Genomic DNA, 12,670 nt, shown 5'->3' on the forward strand with positions numbered 1-12,670 from the left:
TTCTACTATTCCTACTACTTCTAACCTTCTACTACTACTACTACTTTTACTACTACTACTACTACTACTACTACTACTACTACTACTACTACTACTACTACTACTACTACTTCTACTACTACTACTACTACTACTACTACTACTTCCACTACTACTACTTCTACTACTACTACTACTACTACTACTACTACTACTACTACTACTACTACTACTACTACTTCAACTACTACTATTACTACTACTACTACTACTACTACTACTATTTCAACTACTTCCACTACTCCTATTTCAACTACTACTACTACTACTTCTACTACTTCTACTTCCACTACTACTATTTCAAGCACTCCTGATCACAGATCACCTAATACTAGTACTGCTGCTACTACTTCTACTGCCTGAAAAATTCTTTATAAAAAAGAGGCCCTATACTCACAGAAAATACTTACCTGCGTAAAGCTCCTTGTCCTGTATGTAGATTTCCCGTCCGGGGTAGGTCAACCCGTAGGGGTTGAACTGATCCAATGGTTCAATCCTATCTGGATCAATCACCCCTTCACGCCCCGCCAGCTCTATGCGGACCCTATCCACTAGATTGGTCTTACGTTCCTCTACAGTGAGGCCTAAATCTACAAGGGGTGTGGCTTGGAGGCTGACGGAGCGGGGCTCCAGGCGATCTGTCTCTTGGAGCTCGTACCAGAATCCTGCAGGGTTGTGGATGGATGAGGGGGGCAGGGACGAGAGGGGATCGGTTGATTGGTTAAGGGTGTACAAGAAGTGCACAATTAAGTAAACATTATTAGATACAAGGTCAGATTGATATTTTCTAACGGAAAGAGTGATGTTAATGTGGGGGCATTAATATATGGTGTTGTTTGGAGGATCAAAATTCTTCGCTTGATGCTTACAGAAAATATCAGACAAATTACAATAATTTCATTTAAATTTCTGTGGGCTCATTTTCTTCTTAATAAACAGGCATTTTCAGTAGATTTCATGACAATGATAAGTGGAAGATACAATGTACGTGAACAAAAAATCCCTTTCCATGGACAAAATGTTGAAATTACATTGGAATCTTTCAGATGGTTGATTTCATGTATATCATTTTGTTTGATATAGTATAGATTGACACTGTTAATTCATGGCAATGAAGGTAGTAGGCCTATACAAGCCTAATTCATCCATAATTTTCTGCAGAATAATCTTTCAATAATGGTCTAAATATCTTTTTTTACGGTTGATGAAAGCTGATCAGGGCTGTAAAGCTCCATGGGTGATGCTGGGGAACCTTCATTCAAAAGTTCACAGTAGAGGCACAAAATGTTTTTGGGGTACGTCTTTAACATAATAAATGTATCCTCCTTCCAACGTTTTTATGATTGTAAATTTTTAAAGATCTGGGGGGATATTCTGTAATTTCGAATTATAGTTATTATCAATCTTTTTAACATCAAATACACAGTTGTCAACTACTTATCTGTAATATACGGTACAAATACAACCTGCAATAGGCAAACATGCTTGCCTTAAAGGAAGATTTGATTGAATTGAATTCAATATTCAATTTTGATCATGAAAAGAAGATGGATTTCATCACTGCTACCTTAGAGGATTTTTTTTTCAAAACACCAAACAAGACGAAGACATCAAAGCAACTATCAACAAGTTATGCTCACCGTAAGGCATAAGTAGAGGGTCAAATCCGACCCTAGCACCATTCTCCAGTCCGGCTCCCCGCAGCTCCCCGGATAAGAGGTCTTGGGGATCAAGGTCATACTCTCGCAGGAGCCATTGCCATGGAGTCAAATCATTCTTGTCATCTATGAAGGGGAAATGAAAGGGGTAAGGGAGGGGTGATAGAGGAGGGAGTGAGGAGGGGGTAGGGAGGGAGAGAGGGAGGGGGAAATGGAAGGAGGGAGAGATACAGGGAAAGGGGTAAATACAGGTATAGAGAGGGGACACAGAAAGGAGAGATAGGAAAGAAAGATATATAGACAAGTGGCGAGGGGAAGGCAGAAAATAAAGATGGGATCATAAAGAAGTGAATAAAGGGTCAATTATCTAACAACGACAGTGGGGCCAACTCTTAACATTCTAAAAACCATCCAATAATACGACAGAGAGCTTCATGTGATAACAAAAAGTGATTAACAAAATAATGCTACAATCTATGCTATACATCTTTCACATTTCTGTTTCGAGTTTCTCACTGTAACTATCATTAATTAGGACCCCAAAATGAGAGGTGTAAGTGAAATGAAGAATAATCTCCACAAATTAATTACCAACAGCATCATAACACGGTACAAGATTTCCAAATCCCATTGTTATTTACCTAAGACATGTATATCCCAGTTGCAATCTATCTGTTGTTTCGCCAGAAGCTCAAACCTTTTTTCAACCCATATGGCCGCCCTTGAGTTTGATGTCGTCACTCGGTCACTTGTCACAATAGCAACACCTGTTTTTTTTTAAGGAATGAAATAAACATTACTAAAATTATGATTTAAAAAAAGGGATATCACATGGATACAAATACATTTCTCATCCTGTTGTCCTGAAAAAAAATCTGCTTTTCTCTTCTCCATAACGGCAACAAGTTATTTGACATAAAATTTATTTTAAATTTTGGCCTACCTTAAAAAAAAGAATGGTTTATTCTTTCGAAGTTGGAAATTACTTTTCTTTTCGTCTTGATGTATAAAGACATCAATGCCTAGTCCCCAGGAGAGAAGCGGCCGGCACTTAACTTAATAGTTGTTCTATGGAACTACCCTCTGTTATTATTAGATTTTTAAAGAAATGCTATTTTTTTACAGTAGGATATGCAACAGAAGTGTAACGTCCTACAAGAGCAAAATATATTGTCATTTTCCATGAATGTCCATGTTTTGGCACGACGGTTAAAAAGCAATCAGTGTTTCTTCTTCTATCAAACTTTACTTGGAATAAGAGAATAGGCTTAATAAAAAATAAATAAAAAGAAAGCAGTATGAAAATATAAAATACAAAAATATTAACCTCCTGTTCCATTGAATCCAGTCATATACCATATACGCTTGTCAGGATCAGCAAGGTCAATACTCTGAAAATAAGAAAAGAATAAATACAATATATCAAACAATTTATATAATTTCAGAGTAATCAGATTAATGTTCATTATTATTCCATTGTTCGAAATGTCAAAGTAATTGAATAACACATAAATATATGAAATCCATCAGTTCCAATCAAAAATATTAAAATGTAATAAAAAGGAACAACAATGAATGGTAAATAAACAAAGATAAAATACAAAATTGACCACCGATAAAAGCTAATAGATAAAATAATGAATGTAAAGCTAATGAAAATGAAAATCCATAATTCATTGTTCGAAATAGACATGAAATGAATATTCATATTCATGAATATTCAATGAATAATTCATACATACGTAGAATCAAATAATATCTATAAATAAATGAACTTCGTTGAGTACACCCCCCAAAAAATATATATATATATAAATGTATATGAAATATAACGACAAATGAATGATAAACAAACAAACAAAATAAAAACAAGAAATATGACTGTTAAAAAACCCGAGATAAATGAAGGAATATAAAATCAAAATAAATGTATATGAATAAAAAGCTGGAAATATAGATAATAAATATATTTATAAATAAGTTATTCATTTACCCCGTGAGCATCGTATCCGGGTATTATATAGGCCTGGTAATCGTAACGTAAGTGCATCTGGCGCCGTAACTCAGCAAGTCGAACATCAGAGTTAAACGTCGTTGATGGGTAGTACTAAAACAAATATTGGAGATAGTGAAATGCATCACAAAATGTTATTGCAGTATTCTTTAAATTTATTCATACTTTTCTCCGAATTCGTTCAGTTGAGTAAATCTTGGAATAAAGCGCCACAGGGGGCAAGGATGATTGCCCTTTTTAACTTTTCAAGTGATCAGAGAGAGAGAGAGGGGGGCAGGGGCGGATCTAGCTTCCGCCAATAGGGGGGCGCGAAAGTTTTTTTTCACCCATATTTTCCCTGATCGGCAGCTCAAAGTTGATTTTTTTTTTTCTTTGAAGGGGTAGTCCTAAAAGCCACTCTTATAAATAATATCGTATCGTAATATCAATTTTTTGAAATTTTATGTATTTTGTCCTTAATTGAATATTTTGAGCAATGTTTGTGATCCTGAACAAAATGCGTATGTAACTAGATAATTACTGCGAGAGAGCGCGAAGCGCAAGCAGAATTTTTCTTTCATTCTGGCCTGATCGAAAAGGGACCTGTTAAGGGCTTTTTGCAGTTAGCCATTAATACGATGCATATTTCAATGATTAAATATAAATAAATAACGCAAGCGCGAGCTGAAAATTCTTTACATTGCGACCTAAAAACGGACATTCTGAGCACTTTTTGTAATCATTAGTAGTGCGAGCGCGAAGCGCGAGCAGAACATTTTCGATATTCTGATCTGAAACTGGATTATTTAAGTACGTTTTAAATAAAGAACAAGCTGCGTATATAAATAAACATTCATGTTTAGAGTTAGACAATTACCGTGTTTACATGTGATCGGCTTTTGGTTCAGAACCAAAAGCCGATGCAAAAGCCGATCACATGTAAACACAGTAAATATCTGGGCATGAAAATCAATAATGCGAGCACGAAGCGCGAGTTGAAAACATTTGATATTCCTATCTGAAAAGGGTCAATTTAAGCACTATTTCAAGCACTGTGTAGGAAAATGGTGAAGTGGATGTGGATCACACTTAATAAATGATGCGAGCGCGAAGCACGAGCTGATATTTTGACCTACTATACCGGGACATCATATGGGCATTCTGTCATCATATGAAAATGATTACTATCTTCCTAGTCCTCTTCCTAAGAGCGAGATGAATCTTGTCGATATTGCATTCTGAAAAAGGGGCAATTTAGACTTACAATGTATTAGAAATTCATGAAAATTATATCATCTTACTTATTAATTAAATGAGCCTAAAATTTGTTGATACTGAGGCATGAAAACTGGACATTTTAAGCACATTTGTAATTATGAATAGGATGCATGGGTTAATATATTTAAAAAAATAATGCGTGCACAAATCGCGAGCCGACATTTCTTATAAACTGTTATAAAAAGGGGATTTTTAAGTAGTTTGTTATACAATGTAGAATCATACATGTAGGCCTGTACATTTTGACAATCGGACACATGGAAAGGGATATTTTAAAACTTCTTTGAATACACTTGGTAAATCAAATATTGTGAGCACACAGCGTAAACTGAAAATGTTGATTCACATTATAAAACGGACATTTTGCAGAGCACTTAAAAAAATCAATTTGTAAATCAAACAAATAATGAAAGCTCGATGTCCGAGTTAAAATACGTTTTCTATATTGACTAGAATGCTAGAATCTTGATATTTAAGCTCCATATCCAGGGGCGGATCCAGCTTTCGCCAAAAGGGGGGGGGCCGAAAAATATTTTGATCAACATCTTTCTCGATTGGCCGCTACAATCTGGCTTTTTTGTTGTTGTTGGTTTTTCAGGGGGTAGTCCTAACTAAAGACTGAAGTTTTAAGTATATGTTAGTTTTTATTGCTATAAACAATATAAGGTATCTCATGTGGTCTTAATATATAATGCGAGCGCGAGGCGCAAGCTAAAAATCTTTGATATTTTATGTCTTTAGAACTGAAGATTCAGAGCAGTTTTTATAATCATGAACAAAGATAAGTATCCAATTAAACAATGCGAGCGCGAAGCGCGAGCCGAAATTTTATCATATAGTCACGTGAAAAGTTTTTCCATTAGGACTGTTTTTAGTGATTAATGAAGAGGATACAAGTATCACCAATTAAATAATTAGAGTGCGAAGCGCGAGTTAAAATTTTCTGAAATTCCGACCTGAAAAAAATGAACAGTGTAAGTGGGTTTTTATTTAAATAAACAAGCTGTGTGTCTCATACAATTAAATGCGAGCGCGAAGCATGAGCTTATTTTTTTGATATACTGACATGATAAAGGAGCATTTTGACAAAGTTTGGTAAGAATTTCCAAGGAGCATAAGTTTCTCACAAATCAAACAATGCGAGCGCGCAGCGTGAGCTGAACATTTTGATACACATTAACAATTTGTGTAAATCAAACAAAATAATGAAAGCTTGATGTGCGAGCTAAAAAATTGTGTGCAAATTGATATCAGAGCTGGATATATTGTATATATATTGGTTATATATGAGTGTCATTTAACCCTTTTGAATGGGATTCATTAAACAGGCAATGCGAGCGCGAAGTGCGAGCGAAATTTTTAATATTAAGTCTATTTTCTTATTCTTCCCCTCATCTTTTTTGTTTCCGTCGGGGTCGGGTCGGTCGTTACGAGGCTGTAAATTACACATCATGGGTAAAATACCTCTTTCTTACTTTTCATTCTGTTTTTCGTAGTTTCTATCAAGGTAAAGAGTACACTTTTTTTGCAGGTTGTCAAAAAAATAGGGGGGGGGCCGGGGACGGCTCGGCCCCCTCCTGGATCCGCGCCTGATATCAGCCTGGAGACTTGACCAAGACATGTATTTCTTCGAACATGCAATGCGAGCGCGAGCGAAAATCTATTATAACATGGCATGAAAGATTTTTCTTCATTTACCAAGTCTTCCTCAGACCTTATTTTATTCACTCGTCTTCCTCCTCTTTCCCCTTCATTTTATTTCTCCCTTTGTTGTTTCGAAAATAGGGGGGCTCGGTCCCCTGGATCCGCCTACGGGGGGGGGGGGAGACGGGGAGAAGAAAATGCCTAAATGGAATAAAGAAAGGATAGTTTTGAAAAGAGGTTGGGTTGGGTAGTACATGTAGTCATACGTAACGGGTGGAAAAGCAAAGTAAGCACAAAACGTAGTTGATTTCGTAGGCAAACACATCCACATCATGTTATTTCGCTTCTACATGTATGCCTATGGTCCATGATAGCCAAATTACATGTACATTTACACCACGATTCTGCTTTGAAATCGTCACTTTTTTTGGCAAAATTGCTTGTTTAAACGAGTGGGCGAAATTAGCGATGCTGACAAATATGTTTTTCGTCTTAATGTAGACTTTTTTGTTAAATTCATGACTCGTATCATGCTTATAAGGCATATGTAATGAAAGAGAAAGGGAGGAATAGAAGGAACGAAGAGGAAAAACTATTTACTTTTTCATACACTCACACCCATTCAAAGGGCGCCGTGGGGGGGGACTTGGGCGCAACAATTTTGTATGTTTAATAGTATTTTAATGCCGTTTTATAGGGCTATAAAATTATTTCTAAAATTTGATACATTTTCAGGTTGTCCAAAACATGGGGGGGGGGGATCAATCGATCGCTCACCGCCCCAACGATCGACGCCTCTGCCATTTCATAAGACAATAATATAATGTACCATAATGAAATCTGTATAGTCATTATTCATCATAATGCAAATTGTAAAGTCATCAAGTTAGAAGAACAACAAATAAACTTTTTTCTTGACTTAAAAGTTTCTTTTAATGTCAATTAAAAAAATCATAAATGGTAATTAAGTACTACTACCATAATGTAGACACAGCATTGATACATTGTATGTTTATGGTATCTTTCTGACATATACATGTTAATATTATCATAAACATGTATATGTCAGAAAGATACCATAAACATACAATGTTTGTTTATGGTATCTTTCTGACATATAGTATTACATGTTAACATATCATAAACATGGAAATTAAAAGTATAATATTATTTGTACATGTTGTAGCCTGAGGCCATTTCAAATATTTCAAGGTCAGACGATGAGAATATACTAAAATAATAACACATTTTACAGGAACATAATGAAAACAATGTTTTGAATGGTCTTTAGGAGCGGGGCGGTTAAAGGCGTACATCGGGATGAAAAAATATTGCATCTCAATGAAAAGAGTCAAATTCCCAGTATATGAAATGCTGAAAATTCATCAAATCTGACAAAACTAACATAGTTATTGTTTTTTCCCCAAATATTTTGCGAAAACATTTATCACACCGTCATGAATATTCATTATAGGTGGGCAGGAGATTTCATGTCCCTTCTTTTCTCGTTCTGACGTTATTATGAAATCATATTTATGTGATATTTTCATACTATGTATACATGTCCCCCATGTTATAAAATAAGTTAAGCAACATGCATTGATTCAGTTTTTAATCATCTTTTAAAGTCTTGATGGACAAAATTGAACAAATATAATTTTATATACATGTAACAAAATACAACAGAATAAGTGATATGACATCATGAGCTTGCCCTTGCATATTAAGTCACGAGGACATGCATTAAATTACTGTTTTAGCAACAAAAATGCAAGGCTTTAAAATGCCAGAACTTTGTTATTCCTTTTTTTAGTCGATTTGGATGAAATTTTCAATGTTTTTGTGTGTCTTATTTTTCTTTATCTGTTCATATCATATCATATAATTTTCAGCCTGGGGTACCCCTCTTAAAGGACAAATCCATCCCAACAAAAAGTTGATTTGAATAAAAAGAGAAAAATCCAACAAACACAACACTTAAAATTTCATCAAAATTGGATGGAAAATAAGAAAGTTATGACATTTTCAACTTTCGCTTAATTTTACAAAATAGTTATATGCACATCCTGGTCAGTCTGGATGCAATTGAGGGAACTGATGACATCACTCACTCATATTTCTTTTGTATTCTATTACATGAAATTATATAAAATATTCTAATTTTCCCCTCGTTGCCCTGTGAAAAAAAAGTTTTATTTTGCCCTGAACATGTGGAACTACTATATTGTTTAACATTTTATGGTTCAGTCAAGTTGGTCTTTATTGTAAACTCTGTAAAACTTGAAATATTATATCATTCAAACAATAAAAAACAAAAGAAATAGTGAGTGAGGTACATCATCGATTCTCTCACTTGCATGTGACTAAAGTGTGCATTTAACTACATGTATGTATTTTGTGAAAAATAAGCGAAACTTTAAAATGTCATAACTTTCTTAGTTTTCATCCGATTTTGATGAAATTTTCAGCATTATGCTTCTCTGATTTTTCTCTATTGATTCAAATCAACCTTTTTATGTGGACTTGACCTAATTAAGGCAAACGAAATATATCATATTTCATACATGATGAAAATGAAATAATAATTATCACTTACCGGTATGAAAGGGCTACAGTCTCTTACGTTGAGCCTCGCAGTCTGTCTCTTTTCCCGAATCTCTGCCCCCGAGACATCGTGAAGCGCTATCAAGAAATATGATTGGAGTACATTTAATTGGATTCGTACCAATAATGATTTCCAGTGGGTGCTGCCTATGGTTCATGTGCAGCACCTAGGCCCGTATTCTAAAGTCGGGATTAACTTAAACTCAGGTTTAAAGCTGTGATTAAGTATGGACAGCCAATTGTTACATAACCACTAACAGTAGAGACATCATACTTCAGCTCTCAAATCATTTATAATTGTGTAGGAAGTATAAATACATGATTGTCTTCACCATCGATGAATCAGGAAAGAGCACAGTAAACATAAGAAACATACAACTTAATAAAAAAATACGTTTGGTTTTCCATACTTAAACCACAACTTTAAACCTGAGTTTAAATTAAATCCGACTTCAGAATACGGGCCCTAGAGTCTACTGAAAATCTATTCACGTGTTACTCTGGTTTGTATCATAGCCAAGGTCGATTTTTTTCATTATTACAGGTACATGTATATACCACCAGCACTATCATCAACATAATCATCATCACCACCATCAACACCACCACCATTACTGTCGTCACCACTACCACAATCATCATCATTATCACCATAACGAACATCATATCATCATACCATTATCATTCTTTCTCACCATCATCATCATTATCACCATCACCATTATCATCATCACCATCATCCTTATCGTCATCATCATCATCATCATCCTTATCGTCATCATTCATGATCATCCAGATCATCACCAACATCACTTCCCACACTTCTCCACCACCACCACCACCATCATCATCATCATCACCATCATCACCACCATCATCATCATCACCACCACTATCATCACCAATTCATCCCCACCGGGGCATCCCCATAAATATTCACAATCATTTCCGATTTATCTTCCCTCGGATCTTCCCCATCCTTCGACCTCCTCCTCATCATCACGATTCTCCATTCCCACCATTTCCACAACCATCACCATGTAGGTCCTACACAATACACAATGATCGTAGTTCAGTGTACTGTACAATATTCATCCAGCAGCAAGATGGTGAAAATGCAAATTTCATATCCCTTTTCTCGCACTGAGACACATGAGTGGACGTTTTGCCCGGCATTTTGCCGTGGGCATCAGGGCTTTCTCTATACATGTCCTGCTGTACGTGAAAATCACAACATACATGTATATGGTCAGATCATCCGTTGACTCACACGTGAAAGCAGGTTTTAAACATTAATCTCGGTCAAAAATATAGTAAAGTCTGTACATGATAAAATCAAACTCAAAGCATGTATACATGTACATAATAAATATCCATAATTGATTGCCCAACGCAGCTGCACCAACGCAAAGATCTCGTTCATCGTTAATTGTATAATAACCACTGAGGTTCAATCTCATATGACTGTCAGATTGGTATACATGTATTTTTAAAGAATTGTTGTTTTGGTTTTGGAGAATACTCGTAAACAGATTGTGGTACATTGAATATTTCGAGCATTGTGAATCGTATGAATAAACGCCATACTATTATACATGTACGTACGTTCCCAAATTACATGGCTGTACAGTTCATTCAACTCACCTGTGGCGCTTAGTATTAGCAGAGTAATAGTTCCAATATATTCCATCTTGATACGATGATGATGGTGACGTGATGTTGGTATCTTGTCGAGGTTGAGGTCACCCGAATATCCCCATTGACGTGACCTCAATATATTCCCAAAATATAAGTGTCCTCTTGCTCTCGCTTCAGCTTCAGAATACTATCATTCGAAAACAGACATCAAAAATCGAACCCAAGCAAGAATTGGGGTATATTTCTGATCCACAAGCAGAAAGGAATCGAAAGTCCTCAAATGTAAACTAGGATATATTTAGAGTATCGCGAAGAGTCACATCAGACGACCTATACAGACGAATGTATTATTCTGTACATGCAAGTTGAAAGAAGAGGGAGACTATTGGTTTTCGCTTGAATGTATTCAACGGCTTTACTCTATTGTCTGGGTATAGATGCTTTCATGATGACGAATGACGGAACACCTTTTCATAGCCTTTTTAATGCTCCCAGTTTTGCGTGTGTATCCGTATATACATGCAATTGCAAGTACACTCGAGGGTGTGTGCGTGTGTGTATGTGTTCACTGAAGCCTGAATCCATAGCAAATTTCCCCTATTATTCTCCTACCGTATTATTTATCATCCATTCCGTATCAGTCACGAGTTTACCCCACTGGTTTACCCCATATTCAAGCGATTAATCATAAATCTACCGAAAAAGCCATTAAGGGGAGAGTGGGGGGGGGGGGGGGTTCATTTTTTAATGCAAAAATGTATAGAACTCGTGAATATAATATACATGTAAAAAAAAATGGAAGTGGGGTTATCAGGGAAAATGGAATAAAAAGTGATACACGCCCAAGATAATGGAATAATTAAATTGATTCGCCGCGATGACAAGAACTAAAGTTTCATGACTGATATAAAGATTTTTTTTTCTTATTTTAATGGATAAGAGCTATTCCTTTTTCCTTGAAAATTAATCACTTTCAGCCCCCATCATCTGTAAAGTACGGAGTGCCAAAACATTCAGACAGCGAGCGAGTGATACCCATATACTCATCTACCATATAATGAAACCGCATTCTATTAACGTTAATTGTTTATTGATTTATTAAAGACAACTAACGAGTAATTCTCTCGATTTTCACTAACATTATGTAGTGACATCAGTGAAAAGGGATTTGGAGTGAACAAATATAATGCACAGTTAAAGAATGAATTTTACTCAATAACGAGTGAAAGTCTCATCTCAATTTAGTGAAATTTCATTTAGATTTTAATAGATCTTATTCATGTCCGTTCAATAAATAAAGTTCATAAACAAAATACAATCGAAGTAACAGTACACATTGTCAATAACAAAAATATTTCAATGATATTACATTAAAGTATTAAAGAAAATTAAACAGAAAATGAATAAACAATAAATGGAACAGAACGGAGGACTGATGGGTTCAAATTCTATTCACTCCATCTGCGGAGTGAATTATTTTCTCGACTCCTCTTCAGGGAGCATTTAGATCAAGATTGAGTAAAGATTCGGTGGGAAGACGAGCTCTTTGTTATTGGTGTGCCTTCTGAGAGCTAATTGCTCAAAAAAATTACTCAGATCCAAGCAGGCTGTCCAAACAAATTCAGCTATATCTTAAAATTAGCCGTTCCGCTATTTTCCTTTTCCCTCTTTTTCATTTTATTTTATTTATTTATTATTATTATTATTTTTTTTTTTGGGGGGGGTTCGTCCCATTGAAATAAACTTAGGAGTGGCTTTACAAAATTGTATACTGTCAAGAAGTACAAGGACAATAAATTAAAACGAGAGAATAAAG

General features: G+C 35.4%; 1 protein-coding gene across 1 annotated transcript in view; it reads right to left on the reverse strand.

The window, feature by feature from the left end:
• The window catches only part of LOC121414114 (xaa-Pro aminopeptidase 1-like), a 28,060-nt gene extending 16,745 nt beyond the window's left edge, over positions 1-11,315 (reverse strand). The window contains exons 1-7 of the mRNA XM_041607177.1: positions 10,861-11,315; positions 9,209-9,294; positions 3,691-3,804; positions 3,025-3,088; positions 2,339-2,464; positions 1,680-1,823; positions 450-704 (exon numbers count right to left, since the gene is read on the reverse strand). Of these exons, the coding sequence (XP_041463111.1) occupies positions 450-704; positions 1,680-1,823; positions 2,339-2,464; positions 3,025-3,088; positions 3,691-3,804; positions 9,209-9,294; positions 10,861-10,906 (835 nt within the window). The 5' untranslated portion in view covers positions 10,907-11,315. The remainder of the gene's footprint in view (positions 1-449; positions 705-1,679; positions 1,824-2,338; positions 2,465-3,024; positions 3,089-3,690; positions 3,805-9,208; positions 9,295-10,860) is intronic.
• Between the last annotated feature and the right edge of the window lie 1,355 nt (positions 11,316-12,670).

Source organism: Lytechinus variegatus, chromosome 4 (assembly GCF_018143015.1).
Source record: "Lytechinus variegatus isolate NC3 chromosome 4, Lvar_3.0, whole genome shotgun sequence".
Lineage (NCBI taxonomy): Eukaryota > Metazoa > Echinodermata > Echinoidea > Temnopleuroida > Toxopneustidae > Lytechinus > Lytechinus variegatus.